The sequence below is a fragment of the Bactrocera oleae genome, chromosome 3 (genome assembly GCF_042242935.1).
Source record: "Bactrocera oleae isolate idBacOlea1 chromosome 3, idBacOlea1, whole genome shotgun sequence".
In the NCBI taxonomy this organism is placed as follows: domain Eukaryota; kingdom Metazoa; phylum Arthropoda; class Insecta; order Diptera; family Tephritidae; genus Bactrocera; species Bactrocera oleae.
Window position 1 is genome coordinate 44,717,729 of NC_091537.1, and position 17,827 is coordinate 44,735,555.

The 17,827-nt window shown below is 31.4% G+C and overlaps 3 protein-coding genes and 1 long non-coding RNA gene across 4 annotated transcripts; all 4 read right to left on the reverse strand.

The window, feature by feature from the left end:
- Window positions 1-1,874: 1,874 nt before the first annotated feature.
- On the reverse strand, window positions 1,875-3,099 carry LOC138856155 (serine/threonine-protein kinase nekl-2-like). The gene is made up of 2 exons (XM_070106576.1): window positions 2,807-3,099; window positions 1,875-2,739 (listed from the first exon to the last, which is right to left on the reverse strand). Exons 1-2 carry the CDS (start codon window positions 2,969-2,971, stop codon window positions 2,023-2,025), a joined length of 882 nt encoding a protein of 293 aa, XP_069962677.1. The 5' UTR covers window positions 2,972-3,099; the 3' UTR covers window positions 1,875-2,022.
- Window positions 3,100-6,228: 3,129 nt separating this feature from the next.
- LOC138856156 (uncharacterized) lies at window positions 6,229-7,656 on the reverse strand. The gene is made up of 2 exons (XR_011395213.1): window positions 7,034-7,656; window positions 6,229-6,966 (listed from the first exon to the last, which is right to left on the reverse strand). It is a non-coding gene; the product is annotated as an uncharacterized lncRNA (long non-coding RNA).
- Window positions 7,657-10,458: 2,802 nt separating this feature from the next.
- On the reverse strand, window positions 10,459-11,687 carry LOC138856157 (serine/threonine-protein kinase nekl-2-like). The gene is made up of 2 exons (XM_070106577.1): window positions 11,391-11,687; window positions 10,459-11,323 (listed from the first exon to the last, which is right to left on the reverse strand). The coding sequence occupies exons 1-2, from the start codon at window positions 11,553-11,555 to the stop codon at window positions 10,607-10,609; spliced, it is 882 nt and encodes a 293-aa protein (XP_069962678.1). The 5' UTR covers window positions 11,556-11,687; the 3' UTR covers window positions 10,459-10,606.
- Window positions 11,688-14,813: 3,126 nt separating this feature from the next.
- Window positions 14,814-16,046, reverse strand: LOC138856158 (serine/threonine-protein kinase nekl-2-like). Its single transcript, XM_070106578.1, has 2 exons — window positions 15,746-16,046; window positions 14,814-15,678 (listed from the first exon to the last, which is right to left on the reverse strand). Exons 1-2 carry the CDS (start codon window positions 15,908-15,910, stop codon window positions 14,962-14,964), a joined length of 882 nt encoding a protein of 293 aa, XP_069962679.1. The 5' UTR covers window positions 15,911-16,046; the 3' UTR covers window positions 14,814-14,961.
- Window positions 16,047-17,827: the final 1,781 nt, after the last annotated feature.

Genomic DNA, 17,827 nt, shown 5'->3' on the forward strand with positions numbered 1-17,827 from the left:
ATTTGCAAGTTTTGTCACAATAGTAAACAGCTGATTCGAATACTGGTTTTGCATATTTTCGAAAAGACGAAAATCCAATCAGATTCTGTGACACCATTATAATCAGAATTGGTTTTCAATTCTGACAACTACGCAAATCTGTCTTGGATTCCACAACACCCCTGATTATTCCTCTGCAATTTGCAAACTCATACCAGAGATAAAGAGATGCCCAACTCTGCTGTAATTGGAAATGAGAGAGCAACTCACCTACCCGACTTTGACAGTTGATTGAATCGAGGAGGTTGTTTCGTAATTAGAACTACTGGAATGGCCAGATTAAAATTCTACAAAAAATATATGTGAACGGAGAGAGTTGTTGCCGCCGTTCAAGATCACAAATAAAAAATGTAAAATAATTAAAATTAAAGAAAGTGGGAAATGTATATATATTTGATGAAATGTTTTGTTATATGATGCATAATAGTCTCAATTTTCAATTGTAAATGATTAAAAACATTTTAAAATTGAGAGCTAACAAGCTTGTATCACTTTATGAAGTATTGCAAATCCAAAAGTCAGTTGTTTAATATAGCATAAAATCATAAAATAAAGGTTAAATAGTTTTTTCACATATGAAACGTCCAACATATACTAATCTTAATCGCAATAAATGTTGGATGTTTTAATTTAAAAGCCTAAAACCTATAATTTTGTACGATCTGGCTACAATGGAAAATGTTATAAAAAACGCTAATTTTGAGGCGTTGGAATAAGTTGGGCATCCCTTTATCCCTGCACATACTTTTTTACACAATGAGCATTGTATAAGCCTACAGGTAACCAAAGAATCAGCTGTTTTCCTATGTGTGTGACACAGCTGGGATCACCTGATCGAATCTGCCTTTTTTAGACACAGAGGTGTAAATAAAAGGAATGTAGTTAAAAAGCATATGTAAACATATCTATCAGCTAACATCTTGATATGTACAACACACATTGTAAAATATTAATATCAGAGATAAGAACATCGTTTCGGGTAATTTTATCATAATTACGAGGTTGAAGGTCTGTAATTTTTGATTTGGGGTTGCCGTTGAACTTACAACCGTATATAATACGTAATATTTCAAAAGCATCTGGAATGCCAAAAGTATTACAATACTATTAAAAACTAAGCAAACACTATTTTTGGTAAATTCATAGTTTAAGTCCCCCAACTAAGGAGGCCTCAAAAATTCTTTTTTTGTTTTAAACCGTCTTATTTTGACGCGAATATTACAAATCCGTGAGCGGAAAGTGGATTTTTTCAATAATTTAATTTACAAATATGTATAACGCACTTATATATTTTTTAAGTTACTTAGTTGTTGTTCTTGTTGTAGCGGCAAAATTCTTCAGAATTCAGATCACTTAGCCGTCATTACCAGTTCAGCGAGTTAAACATTTTCAAACAAAAAAATACTGATGAAATGTAACAGTCACAATTTCGGCTTCGGCCGCGCTTCAAAAAAATAAACTTAGTCGGTCCAACACCGGGGTGTTCATAATTCAATCGCGTCAAACTCCTTTCTGTACTGGCGGCCTTCGGCTGAGCTTCAAAACAATTATCGTGGTCGGTCCAACAGTGGGCTGTTCATAGTTCTTTTGCACCAAACTCCTTTCAGCAGCGGAAATAATTAATTTTAATATATCATCTTTTTTTATTTTTAATGCATATGTATTAAAAAAACGTTTTTTTTTTTGAAAAAAATAATATAATTAATAAACAATTCACTTTCCGCTCACGGATTTGTAATATTCGCGTCAAAATACGATTTAAAAAAACATTTATTTTTAAGCCTCCTTAGTTGGGGGACCTAAACTATACATTTACCATACTTTTCATAAAAGCGTTGAATTTAATAAATTTATTGAGTATATTGTGTATTTATTTTGAAAGGATATGGTATTTTCATATTTTTCTTTTGGGAACATGATTTTCATTTTATACTTTATACATATTTTAATTGATTCATTATTATTTATTAAATGATATTTCTTTCAAGAGCGTTCAAATTCTTTAAGCAAGATTATATATATATTATATTTAAAATATTTGTTATAGTAAGAAACAGCAATTTTGGCACTAAATGTGACTATATTATACAAAGAAACCCGCTTTCTAGGATTAGAATTCAACATTTTTTCACAAAGGCAACACCATTCAACCCCATAAAAGTTTGACATATTGCTAACATTACGTTCATAGTGAGAAGTCAGAATTAAAAATTTTAAATCATCTAAGTTCTTAGCTTGTTGAAATGGACTAAGCCCATAGCACATTTCATACAGTATGCATCCAAGAGACCAAACATCCGATTTAAATTCATATGGTTCCCCTTTCATAATTTCTGGTGCCATATAAAGGAATGTGCCTATGAGACTTTTAGTTGATTTATTACTAGAATGTATGGTTGATATACCAAAATCAGCGATCTTAAAATTATTATCTCTGTCTACTAGAATATTTTCAGGCTTAAGATCTCTGTGAATTATATGACGAATATGTAAATATTCAAGTCCCAATAAGATATCATATATACACGAATTAAATATCTGTTTTGAAACAGCTGGGCGACGGTTACTATTCGCATTTATTATATCGCGTAAGGTTCCTTTTGAGGCAAATTCCATTACAATATTTACAGTTCCATCGAATACAAATGAGCGGACAAATCTAATAATGCTTGGATGCTTAAGTTGGGAAATTATATAAATCTGTGAAATAAAATCATTCAATAATTAGAAAAGCATTTCATATTGCTCACATATTCAATGCCTATACCTCATCCATCAACATTTTAATTTCTGATTTTGGTTTCCGAATCACAATCCGCTTTACACAAACATTCTTGTGGTCATTTGAATTAGACCTACAAAGAAACACCTGCCCAAAAGATCCTTCACCTAAAACTTTAATAGGACATAAGCTTAAATCTCCAATATCCATCGTTATTTACTTTGGAATTATAGTACAGAGTGTAATGAAGTTACACTACCTTTGCAGTATTTGTTACAAAATGATTTAACATATAAGGTTGTCGTGCCTTTGATAACTAAAAAAAACCAAAGTATCGTTTAAAATGGGTACTGATTATCAAATCGGCGTATTGCTGTTAATTACGTTTACGTTGACGTAAAGAAAAACCATCATGCACACGCCAAGGAAATCGATGTGTAAAAATACCCAATAACATAATACGTATATGGCTATTTTCAGTGGCATGTCGCAAATCAGCTATTAATTCAAAGCTCGCGTTAATATCTTCAGGTGTTGATAAAATCTAATTTAAAGGAATATTGCGAAAGAATTCAATATTCATTATTCGCGAAAATATTGAAAAGATTAGAATTATGTTTGGTATCTTAATCAATTATATTATCGGTCGTACTCATCTTACTTAGCCGCATTACTATATTTGGCTTCATATCAGAGATATTGGTACTAAAATCAACCTAGTTAACTCTCATGAGATATGTACATAAGTATAACTCAACCAAAATGGCTAAGATAATAATATTGGGTATATGAGGAACAAATCGCCCAGTAGAACGGAAATCATTTCACCGAACCACAGCATTTTTCCGCACGGGTTATGCATACAATATTTTTTTTCGAATTAAGAATATGAATAAAATAAAGCTCTGCATTTGCTTTTATGTAAGAAAAATGGAAAAATTCAACTCAATTAAAACACAAAAAGAGTTTATGTATAAATAATTTATTATATCATATCGATCGTCCATTTATAATTCTTTCTTACAATAGACATTTTATATTAGACTCCAAATGTTTAAAAATTATTAGTTTTACTTACCTGTCATGTATCCGCAGATGTTTCTCTTGTATTGTTTTCAATACGGTATAATGGCCTTGGTAACGTCTCTCATATTCCATTATATATTGATTCAATCGTTCTCCTTATCCTTCAGAATAAGCCCCCAAATTATCTTTATCTAAATCCATATCCCATCATAGAGAAATTTGTGATCAGCTCGTCATAATTGTCAGCCTTATGATGTCCAAATAAATCATGCACTACTGGGAGTACATCTGCAAGAGTTACATGACACATGTGGAGCCCATTATTTTTTTTTGATTTTTAACAGGTAGATTGAAGTAAGATTGGTATGCTTCGCCAATCTTTAAGTTTTTATTTAAATTCTACCTTTTCTCTCTCATTTTTTAAATTCGCCGCAAATATCAGCATTTCAAATTTATCAAACGTTTCCAAATTTATTCATTTGCAAGTTTTGTCACAATAGTAAACAGCTGATTCGAATATTGGTTTTGCATATTTTCGAAAAGACGAAAATCCAATCAGATTCTGTGACACCATTATAATCAGAATTGGTTTTCAATTCTGACAACTACGCAAATCTGTCTTGAATTCCACAACACCCCTGATTATTCCTCTGCTATTTGCAAACTCATACCAGAGATAAAGAGATGCCCAACTCTGCTGTAATTGGAAATGAGAGAGCAACTCACCTACCCGACTTTGACAGTTGATTGAATCGAGGAGGTTGTTTCGTAATTAGAACTACTGGAATGGCCAGATTAAAATTCTACAAAAAATATATGTGAACGGAGAGAGTTGTTGCCGCCGTTCAAGATCACTAATAAAAAATGTAAAATAATTAAAATTAAAGAAAGTGCGAAATGTATATATATTTGATGAAATGTTTTGTTATATGATGCATAATAGTCTCAATTTTCAATTGTAAATGATTAAAAACATTTTAAAATTGAGAGCTAACAAGCTTGTATCACTTTATGAAGTATTGCAAATCCAAAAGTCAGTTGTTTAATATAGCATAAAATCATAAAATAAAGGTTAAATAGTTTTTTCACATATTAAACGTCCAACATATACTAATCTTAATCGCAATAAATGTTGGATGTTTTAATTTAAAAGCCTAAAACCTATAATTTTGTACGATCTGGCTACAATGGAAAATGTTATAAAAAACGCTAATTTTGAGGCGTTGGAATAAGTTGGGCATCCCTTTATCCCTGCACATACTTTTTTACACAATGAGCATTGTATAAGCCTACAGGTAACCAAAGAATCAGCTGTTTTCCTATGTGTGTGACACAGCTGGGATCACCTGATCGAATTTGCCTTTTTTAGACACAGAGGTGTAAATAAAAGGAATGTAGTTAAAAAGCATATGTAAACATATCTATCAGCTAACATCTTGAAATGTACAACACACATTGTAAAATATAAATATCAGAGATAAGAACATCGTTTCGGGTAATTTTATCATTATTACGAGGTTGAAGGTCTGTAATTTTTGATTTGGGGTTGCCGTTGAACTTACAACCGTATACAATACGTAATATTTCAAAAGCATCTGGAATGCCAAAAGTATTACAATACTATTAAAAACTAAGCAAACACTATTTTTGGTAAATTCATAGTTTAAGTCCCCCAACTAAGGAGGCCTCAAAAATTCTTTTTTTGTTTTAAACCGTCTTATTTTGACGCGAATATTACAAATCCGTGAGCGGAAAGTGGATTTTTTCAATAATTTAATTTACAAATATGTATAACGCACTTATATATTTTTTAAGTTACTTAGTTGTTGTTCTTGTTGTAGCGGCAAAATTCTTCAGAATTCAGATCACTTAGCCGTCATTACCAGTTCAGCGAGTTAAACATTTTCAAACAAAAAATACTGATGAAATGTAACAGTCACAATTTCGGCTTCGGCCGCGCTTCAAAAAATTAACCCTAGTCGGTCCAACACTGGGGTGTTCATAGTTCAATCACGTCAAACTCCTTTCCGCACTAGCGGCCTTCGGCCGCGCATCAAAAAAATAAACTTAGTCGGTCCAACACCGGGGTGTTCATAATTCAATCGCGTCAAACTCCTTTCTGTACTGGCGGCCTTCGGCTGAGCTTCAAAACAATTATCGTGGTCGGTCCAACAGTGGGCTGTTCATAGTTCTTTTGCACCAAACTCCTTTCAGCAGCGGAAATAATTAATTTTAATATATCATCTTTTTTTATTTTTAATGCATATGTATTAAAAAAACGTTTTTTTTTTGAAAAAAATAATATAATTAATAAACAATTCACTTTCCGCTCACGGATTTGTAATATTCGCGTCAAAATACGATTTAAAAAAACATTTATTTTTAAGCCTCCTTAGTTGGGGGACCTAAACTATACATTTACCATACTTTTCATAAAAGCGTTGAATTTAATAAATTTATTGAGTATATTGTGTATTTATTTTGAAAGGATATGGTATTTTCATATTTTTCTTTTGGGAACATGATTTTCATTTTATACTTTATACATATTTTAATTGATTCATTATTATTTATTAAATGATATTTCTTTCAAGAGCGTTCAAATTCTTTAAGCAAGATTATATATATATTATATTTAAAATATTTGTTATAGTAAGAAACAGCAATTTTGGCACTAAATGTGACTATATTATACAAAGAAACCCGCTTTCTAGGATTAGAATTCAACATTTTTTCACAAAGGCAACACCATTCAACCCCATAAAAGTTTGACATATTGCTAACATTACGTTCATAGTGAGAAGTCAGAATTAAAATAGCTTGTTGAAATGGACTAAGCCCATAGCACATTTCATACAGTATGCATCCAAGAGACCAAACATCCGATTTAAATTCATATGGTTCCCCTTTCATAATTTCTGGTGCCATATAAAGGAATGTGCCTATGAGACTTTTAGTTGATTTATTACTAGAATGTATGGTTGATATACCAAAATCAGCGATCTTAAAATTATTATCTCTGTCTACTAGAATATTTTCAGGCTTAAGATCTCTGTGAATTATATGACGAATATGTAAATATTCAAGTCCCAATAAGATATCATATATACACGAATTAAATATCTGTTTTGAAACAGCTGGGCGACGGTTACTATTCGCATTTATTATATCGCGTAAATCTGTGAAATCAAATCATTCAATAATTAGAAAAGCATTTCATATTGCTCACATATTCAATGCCTATACCTCATCCATCAACATTTTAATTTCTGATTTTGGTTTCCGAATCACAATCCGCTTTACACAAACATTCTTGTGGTCATTTGAATTAGACCTACAAAGAAACACCTGCCCAAAAGATCCTTCACCTAAAACTTTAATAGGACATAAGCTTAAATCTCCAATATCCATCGTTATTTACTTTGGAATTATAGTACAGAGTGTAATGAAGTTACACTACCTTTGCAGTATTTGTTACAAAATGATTTAACATATAAGGTTGTCGTGCCTTTGATAACTAAAAAAAACCAAAGTATCGTTTAAAATGGGTACTGGTTATCAAATCGGCGTATTGCTGTTAATTACGTTTACGTTGACGTAAAGAAAAACCATCATGCACACGCCAAGGAAATCGATGTGTAAAAATACCCAATAACATAATACGTATATGGCTATTTTCAGTGGCATGTCGCAAATCAGCTATTAATTCAAAGCTCGCGTTAATATCTTCAGGTGTTGATAAAATCTAATTTAAAGGAATATTGCGAAAGAATTCAATATTCATTATTCGCGAAAATATTGAAAAGATTAGAATTATGTTTGGTATCTTAATCAATTATATTATCGGTCGTACTCATCTTACTTAGCCGCATTACTATATTTGGCTTCATATCAGAGATATTGGTACTAAAATCAACCTAGTTAACTCTAATGAGATATGTACATAAGTATAACTCAACCAAAATGGCTAAGATAATAATATTGGGTATATGAGGAACAATTCGCCCAGTAGAACGGAAATCATTTCACCGAACCACAGCATTTTTCCGCACGGGTTATGCATACAATATTTTTTTTCGAATTAAGAATATGAATAAAATAAAGCTCTGCATTTGCTTTTATGTATGAAAAATGGAAAAATTCAACTCAATTAAAACACAAAAAGAGTTTATGTATAAATAATTTATTACATCATATCGATCGTCCATTTATAATTCTTTCTTACAATAGACATTTTATATTAGACTCCAAATGTTTAAAAATTATTAGTTTTACTTACCTGTCATGTATCCGCAGATGTTTCTCTTGTATTGTTTTCAATACGGTATAATGGCCTTGGTAACGTCTCTCATATTCCATTATATATTGATTAAATCGTTCTCCTTATCCTTCAGAATAAGCCCCCAAATTATCTTTATCTAAATCCATATCCCATCATAGAGAAATTTGTGATCAGCTCGTCATAATTGTCAGCCTTATGATGTCCAAAGAAATCATGCACTACTGGGAGTACATCTGCAAGAGTTACATGACACATGTGGAGCCCATTATTTTTTTTTGATTTTTAACAGGTAGATTGAAGTAAGATTGGTATGCTTCGCCAATCTTTAAGTTTTTATTTAAATTCTACCTTTTCTCTCTCATTTTTTAAATTCGCCGCAAATATCAGCATTTCAAAATTATCAAACGTTTCCAAATTTATTCATTTGCAAGTTTTGTCACAATAGTAAACAGCTGATTCGAATATTGGTTTTGCATATTTTCGAAAAGACGAAAATCCAATCAGATTCTGTAACACCATTATAATCAGAATTGGTTTTCAATTCTGCCAACTACGCAAATCTGTCTTGAATTCCACAGCACCCCTGATTATTCCTCTGCTATTTGCAAACTCATACCAGAGATAAAGAGATGCCCAACTCTGCTGTAATTGGAAATGAGAGAGCAACTCACCTACCCGACTTTGACAGTTGATTGAATCGAGGAGGTTGTTTCGTAATTAGAACTACTGGAATGGCCAGATTAAAATTCTACAAAAAATATATGTGAACGGAGAGAGTTGTTGCCGCCGTTCAAGATCACTAATAAAAAATGTAAAATAATTAAAATTAAAGAAAGTGCGAAATGTATATATATTTGATGAAATGTTTTGTTATATGATGCATAATAGTCTCAATTTTCAATTGTAAATGATTAAAAACATTTTAAAATTGAGAGCTAACAAGCTTGTATCACTTTATGAAGTATTGCAAATCCAAAAGTCAGTTGTTTAATATAGCATAAAATCATAAAATAAAGGTTAAATAGTTTTTTCACATATTAAACGTCCAACATATACTAATCTTAATCGCAATAAATGTTGGATGTTTTAATTTAAAAGCCTAAAACCTATAATTTTGTACGATCTGGCTACAATGGAAAATGTTATAAAAAACGCTAATTTTGAGGCGTTGGAATAAGTTGGGCATCCCTTTATCCCTGCACATACTTTTTTACACAATGAGCATTGTATAAGCCTACAGGTAACCAAAGAATCAGCTGTTTTCCTATGTGTGTGACACAGCTGGGATCACCTGATCGAATCTGCCTTTTTTAGACACAGAGGTGTAAATAAAAGGAATGTAGTTAAAAAGCATATGTAAACATATCTATCAGCTAACATCTTGAAATGTACAACACACATTGTAAAATATAAATATCAGAGATAAGAACATCGTTTCGGGTAATTTTATCATTATTACGAGGTTGAAGGTCTGTAATTTTTGATTTGGGGTTGCCGTTGAACTTACAACCGTATATAATACGTAATATTTCAAAAGCATCTGGAATGCCAAAAGTATTACAATACTATTAAAAACTAAGCAAACACTATTTTTGGTAAATTCATAGTTTAAGTCCCCCAACTAAGGAGGCCTCAAAAATTCTTTTTTTGTTTTAAACCGTCTTATTTTGACGCGAATATTACAAATCCGTGAGCGGAAAGTGGATTTTTTCAATAATTTAATTTACAAATATGTATAACGCACTTATATATTTTTTAAGTTACTTAGTTGTTGTTCTTGTTGTAGCGGCAAAATTCTTTAGAATTCAGATCACTTAGCCGTCATTACCAGTTCAGCGAGTTAAACATTTTCAAACAAAAAAATACTGATGAAATGTAACAGTCACAATTTCGGCTTCGGCCGCGCTTCAAAAAATTAACCCTAGTCGGTCCAACACTGGGGTGTTCATAGTTCAATCACGTCAAACTCCTTTCCGCACTGGCGGCCTTCGGCCGCGCATCAAAAAAATAAACTTAGTCGGTCCAACACCGGGGTGTTCATAATTCAATCGCGTCAAACTCCTTTCTGTACTGGCGGCCTTCGGCTGAGCTTCAAAACAATTATCGTGGTCGGTCCAACAGTGGGCTGTTCATAGTTCTTTTGCACCAAACTCCTTTCAGCAGCGGAAATAATTAATTTTAATATATCATCTTTTTTTATTTTTAATGCATATGTATTAAAAAAACGTTTTTTTTTTTTGAAAAAAATAATATAATTAATAAACAATTCACTTTCCGCTCACGGATTTGTAATATTCGCGTCAAAATACGATTTAAAAAAACATTTATTTTTAAGCCTCCTTAGTTGGGGGACCTAAACTATACATTTACCATACTTTTCATAAAAGCGTTGAATTTAATAAATTTATTGAGTATATTGTGTATTTATTTTGAAAGGATATGGTATTTTCATATTTTTCTTTTGGGAACATGATTTTCATTTTATACTTTATACATATTTTAATTGATTCATTATTATTTATTAAATGATATTTCTTTCAAGAGCGTTCAAATTCTTTAAGCAAGATTATATATATATTATATTTAAAATATTTGTTATAGTAAGAAACAGCAATTTTGGCACTAAATGTGACTATATTATACAAAGAAACCCGCTTTCTAGGATTAGAATTCAACATTTTTTCACAAAGGCAACACCATTCAACCCCATAAAAGTTTGACATATTGCTAACATTACGTTCATAGTGAGAAGTCAGAATTAAAAATTTTAAATCATCTAAGTTCTTAGCTTGTTGAAATGGACTAAGCCCATAGCACATTTCATACAGTATGCATCCAAGAGACCAAACATCCGATTTAAATTCATATGGTTCCCCTTTCATAATTTCTGGTGCCATATAAAGGAATGTGCCTATGAGACTTTTAGTTGATTTATTACTAGAATGTATGGTTGATATACCAAAATCAGCGATCTTAAAATTATTATCTCTGTCTACTAGAATATTTTCAGGCTTAAGATCTCTGTGAGTTATATGACGAATATGTAAATATTCAAGTCCCAATAAGATATCATATATACACGAATTAAATATCTGTTTTGAAACAGCTGGGCGACGGTTACTATTCGCATTAATTATATCGCGTAAGGTTCCTTTTGAGGCAAATTCCATTACAATATTTACAGTTCCATCGAATACAAATGAGCGGACAAATCTAATAATGCTTGGATGCTTAAGTTGGGAAATTATATAAATCTGTGAAATCAAATCATTCAATAATTAGAAAAGCATTTCATACTGCTCACATATTCAATGCCTATACCTCATCCATCAACATTTTAATTTCTGATTTTGGTTTCCGAATCACAATCCGCTTTACACAAACATTCTTGTGGTCATTTGAATTAGACCTACAAAGAAAAACCTGCCCAAAAGATCCTTCACCTAAAACTTTAATAGGACATAAGCTTAAATCTCCAATATCCATCGTTATTTACTTTGGAATTATAGTACAGAGTGTAATGAAGTTACACTACCTTTGCAGTATTTGTTACAAAATGATTTAACATATAAGGTTGTCGTGCCTTTGATAACTAAAAAAAACCAAAGTATCGTTTAAAATGGGTACTGGTTATCAAATCGGCGTATTGCTGTTAATTACGTTTACGTTGACGTAAAGAAAAACCATCATGCACACGCCAAGGAAATCGATGTGTAAAAATACCCAATAACATAATACGTATATGGCTATTTTCAGTGGCATGTCGCAAATCAGCTATTAATTCAAAGCTCGCGTTAATATCTTCAGGTGTTGATAAAATCTAATTTAAAGGAATATTGCGAAAGAATTCAATATTCATTATTCGCGAAAATATTGAAAAGATTAGAATTATGTTTGGTATCTTAATCAATTATATTATCGGTCGTACTCATCTTACTTAGCCGCATTACTATATTTGGCTTCATATCAGAGATATTGGTACTAAAATCAACCTAGTTAACTCTCATGAGATATGTACATAAGTATAACTCAACCAAAATGGCTAAGATAATAATATTGGGTATATGAGGAACAAATCGCCCAGTAGAACGGAAATCATTTCACCGAACCACAGCATTTTTCCGCACGGGTTATGCATACAATATTTTTTTTCGAATTAAGAATATGAATAAAATAAAGCTCTGCATTTGCTTTTATGTATGAAAAATGGAAAAATTCAACTCAATTAAAACACAAAAAGAGTTTATGTATAAATAATTTATTATATCATATCGATCGTCCATTTATAATTCTTTCTTACAATAGACATTTTATATTAGACTCCAAATGTTTAAAAATTATTAGTTTTACTTACCTGTCATGTATCCGCAGATGTTTCTCTTGTATTGTTTTCAATACGGTATAATGGCCTTGGTAACGTCTCTCATATTCCATTATATATTGATTCAATCGTTCTCCTTATCCTTCAGAATAAGCCCCCAAATTATCTTTATCTAAATCCATATCCCATCATAGAGAAATTTGTGATCAGCTCGTCATAATTGTCAGCCTTATGATGTCCAAATAAATCATGCACTACTGGGAGTACATCTGCAAGAGTTACATGACACATGTGGAGCCCATTATTTTTTTTTGATTTTTAACAGGTAGATTGAAGTAAGATTGGTATGCTTCGCCAATCTTTAAGTTTTTATTTAAATTCTACCTTTTCTCTCTCATTTTTTAAATTCGCCGCAAATATCAGCATTTCAAATTTATCAAACGTTTCCAAATTTATTCATTTGCAAGTTTTGTCACAATAGTAAACAGCTGATTCGAATATTGGTTTTGCATATTTTCGAAAACACGAAAATCCAATCAGATTCTGTGACACCATTATAATCAGAATTGGTTTTCAATTCTGCCAACTACGCAAATCTGTCTTGAATTCCACAACACCCCTGATTATTCCTCTGCTATTTGCAAACTCATACCAGAGATAAAGAGATGCCCAACTCTGCTGTAATTGGAAATGAGAGAGCAACTCACCTACCCGACTTTGACAGTTGATTGAATCGAGGAGGTTGTTTCGTAATTAGAACTACTGGAATGGCCAGATTAAAATTCTACAAAAAATATATGTGAACGGAGAGAGTTGTTGCCGCCGTTCAAGATCACTAATAAAAAATGTAAAATAATTAAAATTAAAGAAAGTGCGAAATGTATATATATTTGATGAAATGTTTTGTTATATGATGCATAATAGTCTCAATTTTCAATTGTAAATGATTAAAAACATTTTAAAATTGAGAGCTAACAAGCTTGTATCACTTTATGAAGTATTGCAAATCCAAAAGTCAGTTGTTTAATATAGCATAAAATCATAAAATAAAGGTTAAATAGTTTTTTCACATATTAAACGTCCAACATATACTAATCTTAATCGCAATAAATGTTGGATGTTTTAATTTAAAAGCCTAAAACCTATAATTTTGTACGATCTGGCTACAATGGAAAATGTTATAAAAAACGCTAATTTTGAGGCGTTGGAATAAGTTGGGCATCCCTTTATCCCTGCACATACTTTTTTACACAATGAGCATTGTATAAGCCTACAGGTAACCAAAGAATCAGCTGTTTTCCTATGTGTGTGACACAGCTGGGATCACCTGATCGAATCTGCCTTTTTTAGACACAGAGGTGTAAATAAAAGGAATGTAGTTAAAAAGCATATGTAAACATATCTGTCAGCTAACATCTTGAAATGTACAACACACATTGTAAAATATAAATATCAGAGATAAGAACATCGTTTCGGGTAATTTTATCATTATTACGAGGTTGAAGGTCTGTAATTTTTGATTTGGGGTTGCCGTTGAGCTTACAACCGTATACAATACGTAATATTTCAAAAGCATCTGGAATGCCAAAAGTATTACAATACTATTAAAAACTAAGCAAACACTATTTTTGGTAAATTCATAGTTTAAGTCCCCCAACTAAGGAGGCCTCAAAAATTCTTTTTTTGTTTTAAACCGTCTTATTTTGACGCGAATATTACAAATCCGTGAGCGGAAAGTGGATTTTTTCAATAATTTAATTTACAAATATGTATAACGCACTTATATATTTTTTAAGTTACTTAGTTGTTGTTCTTGTTGTAGCGGCAAAATTCTTCAGAATTCAGATCACTTAGCCGTCATTACCAGTTCAGCGAGTTAAACATTTTCAAACAAAAAATACTGATGAAATGTAACAGTCACAATTTCGGCTTCGGCCGCGCTTCAAAAAATTAACCCTAGTCGGTCCAACACTGGGGTGTTCATAGTTCAATCACGTCAAACTCCTTTCCGCACTGGCGGCCTTCGGCCGCGCATCAAAAAAATAAACTTAGTCGGTCCAACACCGGGGTGTTCATAATTCAATCGCGTCAAACTCCTTTCTGTACTGGCGGCCTTCGGCTGAGCTTCAAAACAATTATCGTGGTCGGTCCAACAGTGGGCTGTTCATAGTTCTTTTGCACCAAACTCCTTTCAGCAGCGGAAATAATTAATTTTAATATATCATCTTTTTTTATTTTTAATGCATATGTATTAAAAAAACGTTTTTTTTTTTGAAAAAAATAATATAATTAATAAACAATTCACTTTCCGCTCACGGATTTGTAATATTCGCGTCAAAATACGATTTAAAAAAACATTTATTTTTAAGCCTCCTTAGTTGGGGGACCTAAACTATACATTTACCATACTTTTCATAAAAGCGTTGAATTTAATAAATTTATTGAGTATATTGTGTATTTATTTTGAAAGGATATGGTATTTTCATATTTTTCTTTTGGGAACATGATTTTCATTTTATACTTTATACATATTTTAATTGATTCATTATTATTTATTAAATGATATTTCTTTCAAGAGCGTTCAAATTCTTTAAGCAAGATTATATATATATTATATTTAAAATATTTGTTATAGTAAGAAACAGCAATTTTGGCACTAAATGTGACTATATTATACAAAGAAACCCGCTTTCTAGGATTAGAATTCAACATTTTTTCACAAAGGCAACACCATTCAACCCCATAAAAGTTTGACATATTGCTAACATTACGTTCATAGTGAGAAGTCAGAATTAAAAATTTTAAATCATCTAAGTTCTTAGCTTGTTGAAATGGACTAAGCCCATAGCACATTTCATACAGTATGCATCCAAGAGACCAAACATCCGATTTAAATTCATATGGTTCCCCTTTCATAATTTCTGGTGCCATATAAAGGAATGTGCCTATAAGACTTTTAGTTGATTTATTACTAGAATGTATGGTTGATATACCAAAATCAGCGATCTTAAAATTATTATCTCTGTCTACTAGAATATTTTCAGGCTTAAGATCTCTGTGAATTATATGACGAATATGTAAATATTCAAGTCCCAATAAGATATCATATATACACGAATTAAATATCTGTTTTGAAACAGCTGGGCGACGGTTACTATTCGCATTAATTATATCGCGTAAGGTTCCTTTTGAGGCAAATTCCATTACAATATTTACAGTTCCATCGAATACAAATGAGCGGACAAATCGAATAATGCTTGGATGCTTAAGTTGGGAAATTATATAAATCTGTGAAATAAAATCATTCAATAATTAGAAAAGCATTTCATATTGCTCACATATTCAATGCCTATACCTCATCCATCAACATTTTAATTTCTGATTTTGGTTTCCGAATCACAATCCGCTTTACACAAACATTCTTGTGGTCATTTGAATTAGACCTACAAAGAAACACCTGCCCAAAAGATCCTTCACCTAAAACTTTAATAGGACATAAGCTTAAATCTCCAATATCCATCGTTATTTACTTTGGAATTATAGTACAGAGTGTAATGAAGTTACACTACCTTTGCAGTATTTGTTACAAAATGATTTAACATATAAGGTTGTCGTGCCTTTGATAACTAAAAAAAACCAAAGTATCGTTTAAAATGGGTACTGGTTATCAAATCGGCGTATTGCTGTTAATTACGTTTACGTTGACGTAAAGAAAAACCATCATGCACACGCCAAGGAAATCGATGTGTAAAAATACCCAATAACATAATACGTATATGGCTATTTTCAGTGGCATGTCGCAAATCAGCTATTAATTCAAAGCTCGCGTTAATATCTTCAGGTGTTGATAAAATCTAATTTAAAGGAATATTGCGAAAGAATTCAATATTCATTATTCGCGAAAATATTGAAAAGATTAGAATTATGTTTGGTATCTTAATCAATTATATTATCGGTCGTACTGATCTTACTTAGCCGCATTACTATATTTGGCTTCATATCAGAGATATTGGTACTAAAATCAACCTAGTTAACTCTCATGAGATATGTACATAAGTATAACTCAACCAAAATGGCTAAGATAATAATATTGGGTATATGAGGAACAAATCGCCCAGTAGAACGGAAATCATTTCACCGAGCCACAGCATTTTTCCGCACGGGTTATGCATACAATATTTTTTTTCGAATTAAGAATATGAATAAAATAAAGCTCTGCATTTGCTTTTATGTATGAAAAATGGAAAAATTCAACTCAATTAAAACACAAAAAGAGTTTATGTATAAATAATTTATTACATCATATCGATCGTCCATTTATAATTCATTCTTACAATAGACATTTTATATTAGACTCCAAATTTTTAAAAATTATTAGTTTTACTTACCTGTCATGTATCCGCAGATGTTTCTCTTGTATTGTTTTCAATACGGTATAATGGCCTTGGTAACGTCTCTCATATTCCATTATATATTGATTAAATCGTTCTCCTTATCCTTCAGAATAAGCCCCCAAATTATCTTTATCTAAATCCATATCCCATCATAGAGAAATTTGTGATCAGCTCGTCATAATTGTCAGCCTTATGATGTCCAAATAAATCATGCACTACTGGGAGTACATCTGCAAGAGTTACATGACACATGTGGAGCCCATTATTTTTTTTTGATTTTTAACAGGTAGATTGAAGTAAGATTGGTATGCTTCGCCAATCTTTAAGTTTTTATTTAAATTCTACCTTTTCTCTCTCATTTTTTAAATTCGCCGCAAATATCAGCATTTCAAATTTATCAAACGTTTCCAAATTTATTCATTTGCAAGTTTTGTCACAATAGTAAACAGCTGATTCGAATATTTGTTTTGCATATTTTCGAAAAGACGAAAATCCAATCAGATTCTGTGACACCATTATAATCAGAATTGGTTTTCAATTCTGACAACTACGCAAATCTGTCTTGAATTCCACAACACCCCTGATTATTCCTCTGCTATTTGCAAACTCATACCAGAGATAAAGAGATGCCCAACTCTGCTGTAATTGGAAATGAGAGAGCAACTCACCTACCCGACTTTGACAGTTGATTGAATCGAGGAGGTTGTTTCGTAATTAGAACTACTGGAATGGCCAGATTAAAATTCTACAAAAAATATATGTGAACGAAGAGAGTTGTTGCCGCCGTTCAAGATCACTAATAAAAAATGTAAAATAATTAAAATTAAAGAAAGTGCGAAATGTATATATATTTGATGAAATGTTTTGTTATATGATGCATAATAGTCTCAATTTTCAATTGTAAATGATTAAAAACATTTTAAAATTGAGAGCTAACAAGCTTGTATCACTTTATGAAGTATTGCAAATCCAAAAGTCAGTTGTTTAATATAGCATAAAATCATAAAATAAAGGTTAAATAGTTTTTTCACATATTAAACGTC

Coding starts and splice junctions, on each gene's coding strand:
- LOC138856157 (XM_070106577.1), bottom strand. CDS start 11,555: ATGGATATTGGAGATTTAAGCTTATGTCCTATTAAAGTTTTAGGTGAA. Junction 11,324..11,390: donor TTAAAATGTTGATGGATGAG/GTATAGGCATTG, acceptor TTGATTTCACAG/ATTTATATAATTTCCCAACT.
- LOC138856155 (XM_070106576.1), bottom strand. CDS start 2,971: ATGGATATTGGAGATTTAAGCTTATGTCCTATTAAAGTTTTAGGTGAA. Junction 2,740..2,806: donor TTAAAATGTTGATGGATGAG/GTATAGGCATTG, acceptor TTTATTTCACAG/ATTTATATAATTTCCCAACT.
- LOC138856158 (XM_070106578.1), bottom strand. CDS start 15,910: ATGGATATTGGAGATTTAAGCTTATGTCCTATTAAAGTTTTAGGTGAA. Junction 15,679..15,745: donor TTAAAATGTTGATGGATGAG/GTATAGGCATTG, acceptor TTTATTTCACAG/ATTTATATAATTTCCCAACT.